The 17,024-nt window shown below is 44.5% G+C and overlaps 1 protein-coding gene across 1 annotated transcript in view; it reads right to left on the bottom strand.

Annotated features, from left to right (window-relative positions):
• TMEM207 (transmembrane protein 207) overlaps positions 1-17,024 on the bottom strand; it is a 44,529-nt gene that overhangs the window by 1,833 nt on the left and 25,672 nt on the right. The window contains exon 2 of the mRNA XM_063919635.1: positions 15,124-15,249. Coding sequence (XP_063775705.1) covers positions 15,124-15,245 — 122 coding nt within the window. The 5' untranslated portion in view covers positions 15,246-15,249. The remainder of the gene's footprint in view (positions 1-15,123; positions 15,250-17,024) is intronic.

Here is a 17,024-nt window from a genome sequence, read left to right as displayed (position 1 = left end):
ATTTAGCTTGCAGAGGGTCTAGAAAAGCACACTGCAGTCTGGAAATCTACACCCAGTCCTCAGTCCGGGACCCTCCTCGAGAAAAAAATGTCTGTCCATGTCACAGTTACACTGGGAGTGTGGCATTTGGCTGTGATGTCACAGCAGAGTACCACTTTCCCTAACCGGGGCCTAATGCTAACCCTACCCTAATTGCTGCCTAACCCTAACGCTAAGCCTAGCCTAACCCTAAAATCATAAAAACAATTGTCTGTCATTATTCTATTGATGACGTTCACAATATCAGCATAATGTCATGATGATCGTCTGTCATTGTCAACATTGTAAATGTCCATATGTTAGATGTCAACATTATGTCAATGAAGATATTCTGAATGCTGACATCCTGGTACTGAGTTTCCAAATATCTGAATTATTAATGTATACTTGCACTGAGCCTGATACGCAGGATATGGCCACCTGACTGTATTCCTAATGTTTGGGATTAGTGTACTCTGGCGAAACATAAGGTAAACAGCAAACTGGGCACCGTAAGGCATACTGAAGCATGGTCATCAGAAACAGGCCAGAAACAGGCAAATCAGTGCGGAAAGAGGGTACAGGAGGAATCAGGTCAGAGGAAAGTTGTTGGAACCAAGAAGGCACTAGAACCAGTACTAAGGGAGCAGGTGAGCAGACATGTCAGATGGACCAGATCAGAACACAGGTAAGTACACATAGACTTCTAACAGAACAGATGCTGGAGATCAGGAAGTGAGACTACTACTTTGGCACTGAATAGTGAATAGTGCCCAGAGATATGGAGAGAGTTAAAATTTGGCACCAATGTGGCATGACATTTTGGCACACCTGTCACTTTAAATTTCAAACAGAACAGCCGCCTGTGGCCAGAGCCATCCGCAGCTGCCATGGAGAGCAAAGCTACCTGCATTAGCAACAAAGGAAGGGAGGAGATTTTGACAGTCCTCACAGCTGATGAGAGGGACCAACAGCAATCAGGTCAGCAGCCGCAGACATTGGGACTACACTGCCCCAGGGCAGTATGTAGTGACAGGATTGAAACAGTCAAAGAACAATGGCCATATGTCCTGGTGATAGTGCACTTTTTGGAGATACAGCAGATTTTTATGGTCAGTGAAGAACACAACAGGGAATTTTGCTCCTTCCAACAGGTTCTGGCAATACTGTGATGCTAATTTAATCGCTAACAATACCTTGTCTCCCACAGCATAGTTCTTCTAGGGAACTGAAACTTGCAGGAGAAGAAACCACAAGAATACCAATTCCCAGCTGCATCTTTTTGAGAGCGGACTACCCCAACTCCAACCATAGAGGCATCCCGTTTTAGAAAAAAGGCTGATCGATATTTGGTTGGCTTAGTATTGGTGCCAATGTAAACAGTTGTATTAATAGAGTAAATACATTTTCAGCTTCAGTAGGTCAGTCTGTGATGTTCTGATAAGAGCTGTGATGGGAACAACAGTCGAATATTTTTTGATGAACTACCTGTAAAAGTTGCAGAATCCCCGGATTTGTTGAATCACATATAACACTGTAGGACAGGGCCTGTTGGCAATGGCAGAAAGCTTTTTAGGATCCATCTGAAGACTGGCACCATAGATGATGAATCCCAAAAATGCAATCCCCTGTTGGAACCAAGCTCAATGATGCATTTCCTCCCCAACTTTCAGTATAGTTGGTTCGTCCAAAAGTGGGTAAAGACTTCTCTTACATGCTTGCGATAAGAGGCCAAATCCTTAGAAAAATCCAAATAAGGTAAAACACAACACATATATACTGGATTATGCTGTTTGCATAATTTTGGAAGAGTGCTAGTGCATTACTCAATCCGAATCGCATGACTAAATATTTGTAATGCCCATCATAGGTGTTAAATGTCATCTTCTACTCATCAATGGATCTAGGGGGTAATTCAGACCTGATCACTGCTGCAAATTTATTAGCTAATGGGCCCCTTGTTCTTATTAAGTTGTAGACCCCCATCTTTCATTTTGATGAAATAGAGGACAGTTTCTGCAGAAGCAACAAAAGGAAGACTCATACTTGAGAAGGCTTTCTCACCATCTTTCTTGTTGAACACATCACTGAAGGATTGGTAAGGAAGAGGCAACAAATTAGTCGACTTGACTAATGGTGACATTTTCAACTGTCCGACATGGAGGAGTTACTGATTGCAAGCACTTCTGATGAGAGCAATGGTGGGAGTGTGTAATTGTAGCCAGGGGAAACCCAAATTAATTGTGTTTACAAGCTCCCTATAATCAGAAGTGTAGCTAGGTGCCAAGGTGCCCAGATCAAGGGTATGTTTTGGCACTCCCCTCCCCTGTACTGAATTGGGGGCATGTTACATTTTAAAAAAAATATTTACAAATCCTCAATTGGTAACAGGGCCATTTTTAGACTTTGTGGAGCTCAGTGCAAAAGGTTCCTTTGGGTGTTCCCATGATTAAAATATGGGCACTGTGCGATGAAGGCACACAATTAAAGTATAGGGACATGGCTTCATGTGAAGGGGCGTGGCCACATAAAAGTACCAATTCACATTAAACCACACAGTTGTACCCCTTATACATGTTATGCCACACAGCAGAGTAGTTTAAATACTGTATGTGACAGTAGAGTCGCTTATACACCTTATGCCACAGTAGAGCCGCTTATACACATTATGCCACAGTAGAGCCACTTATACACCTTATGCCACAGTAGAGCAGCTTATACACGTTATGCCACAGTAGAGCCACTTATAAAAGTTACACCACCCAGTAGAGATGCTTATACATGTTACGCCACAGTATGGCATAACATGTATAAGCTTATACACATTATGCAATGTGACCACCCACAAACCTGAATGCATTCTCCCCCCAAACTCTCAATGAAAATAATGCACCAAAACTGTCCCCCCCCCCCCCCCCCCCCGACTTGATATTCCCCCAATGCCTCAATGAAGCATTCTAAATATTCATGTGTCACACATTGGAGATGTTTCCATCATATCCCAGTTCTGTTTCCTGATACCAGTGGTCATTTACAATATGCAAAAGTGAAAAAATTTGCAGCACAACTGCTCTTTTGTAATGTCACTCGTTTTGTGCAAATGTATTATTATTATTGTGGGCAAGTTCATGGTCTATAAGACAAGAAGGAAGCGTCTGAGATGGTACAAAGGTTCCATGTTAAATATAGCTTAGAAGATAACCTACAGTATTATTAATTTAAGGGATGGTGGTATTTAAATTATATAGGGTGGGATGTATTCTCATGCATATCAGCATTTTTAAGTATTAATGCGCATGTGCTGCTATTGGTCAGGATGAAATCCATACTCTTCCATAGGCAATGCCATTTACATTTACGCTTTCTGTGGACCTTTTTAGTAGAGATGAGCGGTTCAGATTCCTTGAAGTAGGCCAAATACTGCTCCCCTCCTACCTTTGCCAAAAGTATATAGTATGCAGTTAGAAAGCCTCAGAAGTTAATTAGTAGCCTTGAAAGATAGCTATCACTATGCAAGGAATCCAAGCCACTCTGAACTTCAGGGATCTGAATCTTCCTGAGCAGCGGCTTGGGTTTTCCCACCAGACTTGCATTCCACTTCAAGACAAACCGCCATCCTCCCGGCGATTCTCTCAGGTTTTAGATTCTGTATAAGGCACCGTGGCTGGGACTCGGCACCATTTCACTTTCAAGCATGCTACTGTAAACTGTGATGTACTCTGCTGTATTGGCTGTGCTGTATTCACTCTCCAGACTCCAGACTTACAAGTGGCTGTGCTGTGTATAGGGGGCATCCTGCTGTATGCTGCACTGTACTCTGCTGTATTGACTGTGCTGTGTCAGACTCCAGACTAACAAGTGGCTATGCTCTGTATATAGTCAGTGTATAGGTGGCACGCTACTGTATGCTGCGCTGTACTCTGCTGTAAATTGTCTGTGCTGTGTCCATCTAAAGTGGCTGTTCACAAGCAGCACTACATTGTGTACTGTGTGTCTCACTGTCAGATATTCTTCTATTGTTTGTACTGACTGGTGCACTTTACCCTAGTGTGCTTTGTTCATGTGCATATATAAGCCTTGTGAGTCTATGCAGTTTGAACTGAGCTGCAAGTTTAAAAAATAAATAAATTATATATATATATATATATATATATATTGTTTGTACTGTTTGGTACTCTTTACCCTAGTGCACTTTGTTCACATGTATCTATAAGCCCTATAACTCCACGCAGTTCTCTGCAAATTGAAAAATTGATAACAATCAGTTTAGAGAAGAGAAACTAAATACTAGCGCTGCAGCTGTTGCCACCAGTTATGCACCACTTTTCATTTATGACACTGCTGTATGGCAATGTTTCTTAGATGTGCTATAAACTGCCATTTGTTTGTGCCACTGCTCTGTCGCTTAGTAACCATACAGCTTGCTGCAGCCTTTCAACTAAAACGGATGAAAAATATATTGTGGGCTGTGAGGTGGTTAATATTTCATCCTACCTAGGAGTTCTACTCTAAACACCAAGAACATTTGTAAAATAAAGCGGATTCATTCAGGATGTCATCCTATTTGTTGTAGGCTGAATACTACATACAGTAGGAGTTGTGCTCTAAACACCAAGAGCCTTTGCAAAAAAAAGCTGATTTATTGATGATGTCATCCTATTGTTCAGTCTCTCGTCAGATCTCTAAATCAGAGCCAGTCAGTCAGGAAACTCCTCAATGAACACGAGAGGGAAAGTGGTATGGGGTGGGAGGAATTATGCTATGAATGTGTTTGCTTAAAAGAGGAACATTCTAATACCGCTTTCTGTAGTACATCATGCTGTATTTCTTGTTATTGTTGTTGCAATAGTAATTGCATGGCGCTTAGCAATCTGTAAATCATTACCGTTTTTACATGTGCCTTAACAAATATATTTTCCATTTCAGAGTTGGGTTTCAGTAGCTTCTAAACATGAAATTGTGTAGTACAGTATCTCATAATTATAGTTTACTGAGAGAGGAAATGTAAGCTGATAACAGGAAGTGTAGATGTTCACCGTACCATTTTTGCTGGATTTGGATGTGGCTCTGATTCGCCATACATTTTTGTATTTGCAAAACCAACGTGACTGGTTTTGGATTTTGATTTACAGTTGCTTTCAAAAATGTACAAAAACAAGCTAAAATCACATAATTTGGTCCTTTTTTGTTCCTAGAGTATTATTAACCTCAATAACATTTATTTTCAGTCAATTTTGACCACCTCGCAGCTCACAATATTGTTTTCACTAACATTGACCAAAGGCTGCAGCAATCTGGATGATAACCAAGCGACAGAGCAGGAGCACAAGCACACAGCAGGTTATAGCACATATATGAAACATTGCCACAGCGTACTGGGGTACAGTGCATAGAACAGAGCAAACAATAGATCTATATATTTTTTTCCTTTTTGAACTCACAGCTCAGGGCAAAGTGCACCAAACAGTACAAACAATAGATTTGTATACTATCTATTTTATATATATATATATATATATATATATATATATATATATATAGAGGATGTGCGGCACTCAGAGACATTTTTCCATCATAGAATAAAACTCACGGACACAGGGGTCACTGGATTCAACGTTTCAATCCCCACAGGATTTATGTCAAAAATCCTGTGGGGATTGAAACGTTAAATCCAGTGACCCCTGTGTCCATGAGTTTTATTCTCTGATGGAAAAATGTCTCTGAGTGCCGCACCATTGCCATCCTCTATTCTATTTATTCATTTGCTGTGAGGGCACCAGGACTGGTTATAATATTTAGGTGGAGTGCCGGGTTTGTTGTATTATATATATATATATATATATATATATATATATTCTGTTTTAGAACTTGCAGCTTGGTTCAAACTGTGGAGTCACAGGGCTTATATATGCACATGATCAAAGTGAACCAAACAGTACATACAATAGATAGCTATTTTTTTTTTTATTTTTTTTTTGTAAATTTGCAGCTCGGTTCAAACTGCATGGATCACAGGGATTATAGATGCTCATGAACAAAGTGCACTAAGGTAAAGCGCACCAACCAGTCCAATTTACAGCAGAGAACAGTGCAGCATACAGCAGAATGCCCCTAAACACTGTAACTATACAGAGCACAGAAACTTGTGAGTCTGGAGTCTCTGAACACAGCACAGCCAATACAGCAGTGTGCTACCTATACACAGTCACAATTGCAGCACAGCCAGTATAGCAGAATATAGCACAGCATACAGCAACATGCCTCCTATACACAGTCACTTATACAGCACAGCCAGTACAGCAGTCACTTTTTAGTACAGCAGAGTACAGCACAGTACATCAGTGAAATGGTGCCGAGTCCTGATTGCAGCGCCTTTTATTGAATCCAAGTTCCTCAAGAATCTGATGCCGGGAGGATAAAGTTCTGCATCGATGGAGGATCAGAGACTGGCAGAAACACTTGAGACGCTCGGATCCCCGATTTTCGGAGCTTGGAATCTCTGCTCATCTCTAACAGAAAGTATGTGGGGTGCTGAGATAGACATGCAATGTTGGACTGGGGCATAAAGGGCCCACTGGGGTAATGCAGTGGTAGAGGCCCATGTTTAGGGATGTGGCCTGTCTCCAGCACGGGTGTGGCCAGCCGCCACTAAGATTTCTCTAACCAATACAGAGTGCATGGTCTGGGCCCCTTGATAAATATATATATATAATTCATGTGGGAACCTGATCCCTAGAAGAGAAGGTGGGCCCCCAGGAAGTGGGGTCCACCTGGGTTTTCCCCTGTACCCCTGTGGGCCAGTCCAACTCTGCAGACATGTACAGGCACATACTGTAGTGTTTATATTGTATTTTAAAAGAACCATCCTCTTTTAGTACTAAAGTAACCACACCACATTAATTAATTTTAAATTATCAGTTTAAAATGTATCGAAATCACACTATTGATATAATAAGAAAGTGATATTTACAGTATGACTTACTAAATAAGTTTTTCAGTATGAAATGTACCTGATGAACATTCACCAGCCACTTAATAGTTCATGTTTTTTCCAGCAGTGCAACAAAGCAAAGAAAAAGCTCTGTCAAAAAGCAACATAAACTCACAGGAAATGTGCTGACACCAGATTGCCTTAGCAAATTTCTGTTTTTATTATAATTTAATATTGCATGAGTTCTGTCTCATTTACAGACATGGTGCTAACTCAATTTTGCCTCTGAATATTCATTTCCAGAGATGGCAATAATTCTATTTTGCCATAGAATATGATTAGTTGCTTTCTTGCGGATTGGTTTCAGCTGCTGTTATTTTAGTAGACATTGTAAAGGTTACATTAGCAGTTGTGATTAGTCCATCATAGAAATATATCTATTGCTGACATAAGAAGGCATGGCTCAGCATTAGGTGGCCATATTATTACATGTCCAATTGGTCCAATGTTGGTGTCAACAACATTCGCTATGACTATTAAAAGTAAAACCAACTATGGGCCTAACTCACGGAGCAATTACCAGCAGACTGCGCATGTGCTGTGATCATACTGCCCACACTTTTGTGATTGCACTCACACTGGCATTTTATACGCAGAAAGATGACATTTTATACACAAAATTATTGACAGGAATAGACCATTTGGGAGAGTTAACATGGAAGTGGCAGCAAAAACACAGGTGCTTCATGACTGTTTTCGAGGAATGTATCTGCCTTCAGCTGCGAACATGTACATAAAGAATTGCAAAAAGGATTTTTTGGGAAATTCGTCGGCGCTCCTGTTCAAAATCTCTGCTGCCTCCCGCTTTTAACTTGGATCTATCCCAGAAGATCCAGAGAGAATACAGAAAAGTGGTGGAGTGGAAAAAGAGGGTTGGTGCTGAGAGTGAGAGAAAATATTGATACTTATCTAGATAACGGGGTGTGTTGACTTTATGGTATCTCTTCTTTCCCCTTTATATTCTTAATAATATTCCTCCATAGAATTTCAGACGATGCATGAAAAATAAGGATTGCAATGATTGTAGATTATGTATTGAACCAAAATTACAGATGAATTACTTTTATCTGTTTATTCCTATATGTAGTTTATCTTAATAGATGTACCTAGCTTACATAATAAAAGATATAATGAAGCCCATAAAGGTTTCTTTTCAGAAGACTGAGGAGCCACACTTATTCCGATAGGATATTCACATGGGGGGAACGCGTACCTCAACTTACACAGTAAGAATTGATAGCAGACTTATCAAGGTATCTTTTAAGACAAGACCATGTCCCAATAAAGTACAAAAGAACAGTGCACGAAGTTGATTCCTACAGTGCGTACCAAACTTACACTGGTTAGGTGTAATATCCTCATATAAAGGTATTTTTAAAGTACAGAAGGGTGTACCAGTACTCACAGATGTTCTAATATACTCCAGTCACATCAAGGTATCTTTGTCTTCTTATCAAGAAGATGGAGGCTCATTTGAAAAGTATAACACATTTTAATAAAAAATCTTATAAAAGAATTACAAAAAGACAATGGTCCTCAGCCAACGCGTTTCGAGTTTGCCACTCTTTATCAAGGCCTTGATAAAGAGTGGCAAACTCGAAACGCGTTGGATGAGGACCATTGCATGTTGGATAACACACCGCTAGTTTTTGGGAGAAAGGTACGGCCATCGTTTTTTTACTGTATTTAGCCTATAGGTGCCGGTTCATGTAGACTGAATATTGGTCCTCCCAATCCCCAACACGGGCGGTGCTTTCGGGCAATCAATGTTTTATTCATTAATTTTTGTAATTCTTTTATAAGATTTTTTATTAAAATTTGTTATACTTTTCAAATGAGCCTCCATCTTCTTGATAAGAAGACAAAGAGACCTTGATATGTCTGCTTCTGTGCCGTAACTAGGCATTTTAGCGTTGTGTGCAAGAAACGGCATTGGTGCCTGCCCCCCCCTCCCCTATGCAAGACAGGGGAAGTGAAAATATATAGGGGCGTGGCTTCATGGGGAAGGTGCGTGGCCACAAAATAATACAGTGCACAGTAGTCTCGATTATTCAAATTACGCTGCACAGTACCACCACTACACCGGGTAGAGCCCCTTTTTACACATTGTGGCAGACAGCGTCCCCCTTTTTACACATTACGGCAGACAGCGTCCCCTTTTTACACTTTACGGCAGACAGTCCCCCTTTTTACACATTATGGAAGTCAGTGTCCCCCTTTTAACACATTACGGCAGACAGCATCCCCCTTTTTACACATTACGGCAGATAGCGTCCTCTTATTACACATTACGGCAGACAGCGTTCCCATTTTTACACATTACGGCAGACAGCTTCCCCTTTTTACACATTACGGCAGACAGCGCCCCCCTTTTTACACATTACGGCAGCCAGCGTCCCCTTTATAAACATTACGGCAGCCAGTCCCCCTTTTTACACATTGTGGCAGAAGAGAGAGAGAGAGAGAGAAAGAGAGAGAGAGAGAAAGAAAGAGAAAGAGAGAGAGCGAGAGAGAGAGAGAGAGTGATACTTACCATCTAGGTAGAGCCCCAGACACACATTACGCCAGATAAAGCTCTATTTTACACATTGCACCAGGTGGAGCCCCCTTTTACACATTACGCAAGGTAGCACCCCCTTTTACACATTACGCCAGTTAGAGAAAATAAGAATTTACTTACCGATAATTCTATTTCTCGTAGTCCGTAGTGGATGCTGGGACTCCGTCAGGACCATGGGGAATAGCGGCTCCGCAGGAGACAGGGCACAAAAGTAAAAGCTTTAGGATCAGGTGGTGTGCACTGGCTCCTCCCCCTATGACCCTCCTCCAAGCCTCAGTTAGGATACTGTGCCCGGACGAGCGTACACAATAAGGAAGGATTTTGAATCCCGGGTAAGACTCATACCAGCCACACCAATCACACTGTACAACCTGTGATCTGAACCCAGTTAACAGCATGATAACAGCGGAGCCTCTGAAAAGATGGCTCACAACAATAATAACCCGATTTTTGTAACAATAACTATGTACAAGTATTGCAGACAATCCGCACTTGGGATGGGCGCCCAGCATCCACTACGGACTACGAGAAATAGAATTATCGGTAAGTAAATTCTTATTTTCTCTGACGTCCTAGTGGATGCTGGGACTCCGTCAGGACCATGGGGATTATACCAAAGCTCCCAAACGGGCGGGAGAGTGTGGATGACTCTGCAGCACCGAATGAGAGAACTCCAGGTCCTCCTCAGCCAGGGTATCAAATTTGTAGAATTTTGCAAACGTGTTTGCTCCTGACCAAGTAGCAGCTCGGCAAAGTTGTAAAGCCGAGACCCCCTCGGGCAGCCGCCCAAGATGAGCCCACCTTCCTTGTGAAATGGGCATTTACATATTTTGGCTGTGGCAGGCCTGCCACAGAATGTGCAAGCTGAATTGTACTACACATCCAACTAGCAATCGTCTGCTTAGAAGCAAGAGCACCCAGTTTGTTGGGTGCATACAGGATAACAGCAAGTCAGTTTTCCTGACTCCAGCCGTCCTGGAAACCTATATTTTCAGGGCCCTGACAACATCTAGCAACTTGGAGTCCTCCAAGACCCTAATAGCCGCAGGTACCACAATAAACTGGTTCAGGGGAAACGCTGACACCACCTTAGGGAGAAACTGGGGACGAGTCCGCAGCTCTGCCCTGTCCGAATGGACAATCAGATATGGGCTTTTGTGAGACAAAGCCACCAATTCTGACACTCGCCTGGCCGAGACCAGGGCCAACCGCATGGTCACTTTTCATGTGAGATATTTCAAATCCACAGATTTGAGCAGTTTAAAATGTGATTTGAGGAATCCCAGAACTACGTTGAGATCCCACAGTGCCACTGGAGGCACAAAAGGGGGTTGTATATGCAGTACTCCCTTGCCAAACTTTTGGACTTCAGGAAGTGAAGCCAATTCTTTCTGGAAGAAAATTGACAGGGCCGAAATTTGAACCTTAATGGACCCCAATTTGAGGCCCATAGACACTCCTGTTTGCAGGAAATGCAGGAATCGACCGAGTTGAAATTTCTTCGTGGGGCCTTCCTGGCCTCACACCACGCAACATATTTTCGCCACATGTGGTGATAATGTTGTGCGGTCATCTCCTTCCAGGTTTTGACCAGGGTAGGAATGACCTCTTCCGGAATGCCTATTTCCCTTAGGATCCGGCGTTCCACCGCCATGCCGTCAAACGCAGCCGCGCTAAGTCTTGGAACAGACATGGTACTTGCTGAAGCAAGTCCCTTCTTAGCGGCAGAGGCCATGAGTCCTCTGTGAGCATTTCTTGAAGTTCCGGGTACCAAGTCCTTCTTGGCCAATCCGGAGCCACGAGTATAGTTCTTACTCCTCTACGTCTTATAATTCTCAGTACCTTGGGTATGAGAAGCAGAGGAGGGAACCCATACACCGACTGGTACACCCACTGTGTTACCAGAACGTCCACAGCTATTGCCTGAGGGTCTCTTGACCTGGCGCAATACCTGTCCAGTTTTTTGTTCAGGCGGGACGCCATCATGTCCACCTTTGGTCTTTCCCAACGGTTCACAATCATGTGGAAGACTTCCCGATGAAGTCCCCACTCTCCCGGGTGGAGGTCGTGCCTGCTGAGGAAGTCTGCTTCCCAGTTGTCCACTCCCGCAATGAACACTGCTGACAGTGCTATCCCATGATTTTCCGCCCAGCGAAGAATCTTTGCAGTTTCTGCCATTTCCCTCCTGCTTCTTGTGCCGCCCTGTCTGTTTACGTGGGCGACTGCCGTGATGTTGTCCCACTGGATCAATACCGGCTGACCTTGAAGCAGAGGTCTTGCTAAGCTTAGAGCATTGTTTTATGTGGAGAGAAGTCTCCAGACTCGATCACATTCCCTGGAAATTTTTTCCCAGTGTGACTGCTCCCCAGCCTCTCCGGCTGGCATCCGTGGTCACCAGGACCCAGTCCTGAATGCCGAATCTGCGGCCCTTTAGTAGATGAGCACTCTGCAGCCACCGCAGAAGAAACACCCTTGTCCTTGGAGACAGGGTTATCCGCTGATGCATCTGAAGATGCGATCCGGACCATTTTTCCAGCAGATCCCACTGAAAAGTTCTTGCGTGAAATCTGCCGAATGGAATCGCTTCGTAAGAAGCCACCATTTTTCCCAGGACCCTTGTGCAATGATGCACTGACACTTTTCCTGGTTTTAGGAGGTTCCTGACTATCTCGGATAACTCCCTTGGTTTCTTCTCCGGGAGAAACACCCTTTTCTGGACTGTGTCCAGAATCATCCCTAGGAACAGCAAATTGTCGTCGGAAACAGCTGCGGTTTTGGAATATTTAGAATCCACCCATGCTGTCGTAGAACTACTTGAGATAGTGCTACTCCGACCTCCAACTGTTCTCTGGACCTTGCCCTTATCAGGATATCGTCCATTTTCTTTGAAGAAGAATCATCATTTCGGCCATTACCTTGGTAAAGACCCGGGGTGCCGTGGACAATCCAACCGGCATCGTCTGAAACTGATAGTGACAGTTCTGTACCACGAACCTGAGGTACCCTTGGTGAGAAAGGCAAATTGGGACATGGAGGAAGCATCCCTGATGTCCCGGGACACCATATAGTCCCCTTCTTCCTGGTTCGCTATCACTGCTCTGAGTGACTCCATCTTGATTTGAACCTTTGTATGTAAGTGTTCAAATATTTCAGATTTAGAATAGGTCTCACCGAGCCGTCTGGCTTCAGTACCACAATATAGTGTGGAATAATACCCCTTTCCTTGTTGTAGGAGGAGTACTTTGATTATCACCTGCTGGGAATACAGCTTGTGAATTGTTTCCAATACTGCCTCCCTGTCGGAGGGAGACGTTGGTAAAGCAGACTTCAGGAACCTGCGAGGGGGAGACGTCTCGAATTTCCAATCTGTACCCCTGGGATACTACTTGTAGGATCCAGGGGTCCTGTACGGCCCCAGCGTCATGCTGAGGACTTGGCAGAAGCGGTTTGCCCGCTTGCCCTTATGGGGACGAAAGGACTGAGGCTGAAAAGACGGTGTCTTTTTCTGCTGAGATGTGACTTAGGGTAAAAAAGGTGGATTTTCCAGCTGTTGCCGTGGCCACCAGGTCCGATGGACCGACCCCAAATAACTCCTCCCCTTTATACGGCAATACTTCCATGTGCCGTTTGGAATCTGCATCACCTGACCACTGTCGTGTCCATAAACATCTTCTGGCAGATATGGACATCGCACTTACTCTTGATGCCAGAGTGCAAATATCTCTCTGTGCTCTATAGTCAATAAAATACTGTCCCTGTCAAGGGTATCAATATTTTCAGTCAGGGAATCCGACCAAGCCACCCCAGCGCTGCACATCCAGGCTGAGGCGATAGCTGGTCGCAGTATAACACCAGTATGTGTGTATATACTTTTTAGGATATTTTCCAGCCTCCTATCAGCTGGCTCCTTGAGGGCGGCCGTATCTGGAGATGGTAACGCCACTTGTTTTGATAAGCGTGTGAGCGCCTTATCCACCCTAAGGGGTGTTTCCCAACGCGCCCTAACTTCTGGCGGGAAAGGGTATACCGCCAATAATTTTCTATCGGGGGAAACCCACGCATCATCACACACTTCATTTAATTTATCTGATTCAGGAAAAACTACATGTAGTTTTTTCACACCCACATAATACCCCTTTTTTGTGGTACTTATAGTATCAGAAATATGTAACACCTCCTTCATTGCCCTTAACATGTAACGTGTGGCCCTAAAGGAAAATACGTTTGTTTCTTCACCGTCGACACTGGAGTCAGTGTCCGTGTCTGTGTCTATGTCGACCGACTGAGGTAAATGGGCGTTTTAAAGTCCCTGACGGTGTTTGAGACGCCTGGACAGGTACTAATTTGTTTGCCGGCCGTCTCATGTCGTCAACCGACCTTGAAGCGTGTTGACATTATCACGTAATTCCATAAATAAGCCATCCATTCCGGTGTCGACTCCCTAGAGAGTGACATCACCATTACAGGCAATTGCTCCGCCTCCTCACCAACATCGTCCTCATACATGTCGACACACACGTACCGACACACAGCACACACACAGGGAATGCTCTGATAGAGGACAGGACCCCACTAGCCCTTTGGGGAGACAGAGGGAGAGTTTGCCAGCACACACCAAAACGCTATAATTATACAGGGACAACCTTTATATAAGTGTTTTCCCTTATAGCATCTTAATATATAAACATATCGCCAAATAAGTGCCCCCCCCCTCTCTGTTTTAACCCTGTTTCTGTAGTGCAGTGCAGGGGAGAGCCTGGGAGCCTTCCCACCAGCAGTTCTGTGAGGGAAAATGGCGCTGTGTGCTGAGGAGATAGGCCCCGCCCCCTATTCCGGCGGGCTCTTCTCCCGGTGTTTCTGAGACCTGGCAGGGGTGAAATACATCCATATAGCCTCAGGGACTATATGTGATGTATTCTTTTTAGCCAGAAAAGGTATTAACATTGCTGCCCAGGGCGCCCCCCCCCAGCGCCCTGCACCCTCAGTGACCGTTGGTGTGAAGTGTGCTGAGAGCAATGGCGCACAGCTGCAGTGCTGTGCGCTACCTCATGAAGACTGAAAAGCCTTCAGCCCCCGGTTTTTTGGACCTCTTCTTACTTCGGCATCTGCAAGGGGGTCGGCGGCGCGGCTTCGGTGACCCATCCAGGCTGTACCTGTGATCATCTCTCTGGAGCTAGTGTCCAGTAGCCTAAGAAGCAAATCCATCCTGCACGCAGGTGAGTTCACTTCTTCTCCCCTAGGTCCCTCGTTGCAGTGAGCCTGTTGCCAGCAGGACTCACTGAAAATAAGAAACCTATCAAAACTTTTACTCTAAGCAGCTCTTTATGAGAGCCACCTAGATTGCACCCTGCTCGGACGGGCACAAAAACCTAACTGAGGCTTGGAGGAGGGTCATAGGGGGAGGAGCCAGTGCACACCACCTGATCCTAAAGCTTTTACTTTTGTGCCCTGTCTCCTGCGGAGCCGCTATTCCCCATGGTCCTGACGGAGTCCCAGCATCCACTAGGACGTCAGAGAAATATAAAATAACATTCTTGTTTTAAACATCACTTACCACCCCAAGCTGTGACTGACGGCAGGTGGGGAAAAGGTCACTGGAGGTCTGACTCTGGACTCGCTGGGCTGCTGCTGCACTGTGAGTTGGAATGCCTTCTCCTCAAACCCCCATGTCATCATGGCGCTGTTATACAGAGGGAGCGAGGAGGAAGAAGAGGGTGTTATACAGAGGGAGAGATGAGGAAGAGAGTGTTATACAGAGGGAGCGCGGAGTAAGGAGATTGTGTTACACAGAGTGAGAGAGGAGGAAGGAGCGGGTGTTATACAGATGGAGAGATGAGGAAAAGAGTGTTATACGGAGGGAGTGCAGAGGAAGGGGAGAGTGTTATACAGAGTGAGAGAGGAGGAAGAAGAGAATGTTATACAGAGGGAGAGAAGAGGAGAGAAAGAAGAGACTGTTATACAAAGGGAGAGAAGAGGAAGAAGAGAGTGTTATACAGAGAGATATACAAGGAAGAACAGTGTTATTCAGAGGAAGCGAGGAGGAAGTAAAGGGTGTAATACAGAGGGAGAGAAGAGGAAGGAGAGAGTGTTATACAGAGGGAGATACGAGGAACAAGAGTTATACAGATGGTGCGAGGAGGAAGAAGAGTGTTATACAGAGGGAGAGAAGAGGAAGGAGAGAGTGTTATACAGAGGGAGAGAAGAGGAAGGAGAGAGTGTTATACAGAGGGAGAGAAGAGGAAGGAGTGAGTGTTATACAGAGGGAGAGAAGAGGAAGGAGAGAGTGTTATACAGAGGGAGATAAGAGGAAGGAGAGAGTGTTATACAGAGGGAGAGAAGAGGAAGGAGAGAGTGTTATACAGAGGGAGATACGAGGAACAAGAGTTACACAGATGGTGCGAGGAGGAAGAAGAGTGTTATACAGAGGGAGAGAAGAGGAAGGAGAGAGTGTTATACAGAGGGAGAGAAGAGGAAGGAGAGAGTGTTATACAGAGGGAGAGAAGAGGAAGGAGTGAATGTTATACAGAGGGAGAGAAGAGGAAGGAGTGGGTGTTATACAGAGGGAGAGAAGAGGAAGGAGAAAGTGTTACACAGAGGGAGAAAAGAGGAAGGAGAGAGTGCTATACAGAGGAAGAGAAGAGGAAGGAGAGAGTGCTATACAGAGGAAGAGAAGAGGAAGGAGTGTTATACTTACAGAGAGATATACAAGGAAGAAGAGTGTTATACGGAGGAAGCGAGGAGGAAGGAGAGGGTGTTACACAGAGGGAAATACACGGAAAAAGAGAGTTATACAGATGGAGCGAGGAGGAAGGAGAGGGTATTATAAAGAGGTAGAGAGAAGGAAGGAGAGGGTGTTATACAGAGAGAGCTAGGAGGAAGGAGAGGGTGTTATACAGGGGGAGAGATAAGATGGGGGAGTGTTACACAGGGGGAGAGATTAGGTAGGTGAGAGTGTTGTACAGGGGGAGAGATAAGGTAGGGGAGAGTGTTACACGGGCGGGGGGAGATAAGGTAGGGGGAGTGTTACACAGGGGAGAGATAAGGTAGGGGAGTGTTATACAGGGGGAGAGATAAGGTAGGGGAGAGTGTTATACAGGGGGAGAGATAAGGTAGGGCAGAGGGTTATACAGGGGGAGAGATAAGGTAGGGGAGAGTGTTATACAGGAGAGAGATAAGGTAGGGGAGAGTGTTATACAGGGGGAGAGATAAGGTAGGGCAGAGGGTTATACAGGGGGAGAGATAAGGTAGGGGAGAGTGTTATACAGGAGAGAGATAAGGTAGGGGAGAGTGTTATATAGGAGAGAGATTAGGTAGGTGAGAGTGTTATACAGGAGAGCGATTAGGTAGGTGAGAGTGTTATACAGGAGGAGAAATAAGGTAGGGCAGAGGGTTATACAGGGGGAGAGATAAGGTAGGGGAGAGTGTTATACAGGAGAGCGATACGGTAGGGGAGAT

Source organism: Pseudophryne corroboree, chromosome 4 (assembly GCF_028390025.1).
Source record: "Pseudophryne corroboree isolate aPseCor3 chromosome 4, aPseCor3.hap2, whole genome shotgun sequence".
Taxonomy (NCBI): Eukaryota; Metazoa; Chordata; class Amphibia; order Anura; family Myobatrachidae; genus Pseudophryne; species Pseudophryne corroboree.
Note: the sequence above shows the minus strand (reverse complement) of the source record. Positions and strands in the feature narration are given on the sequence as shown.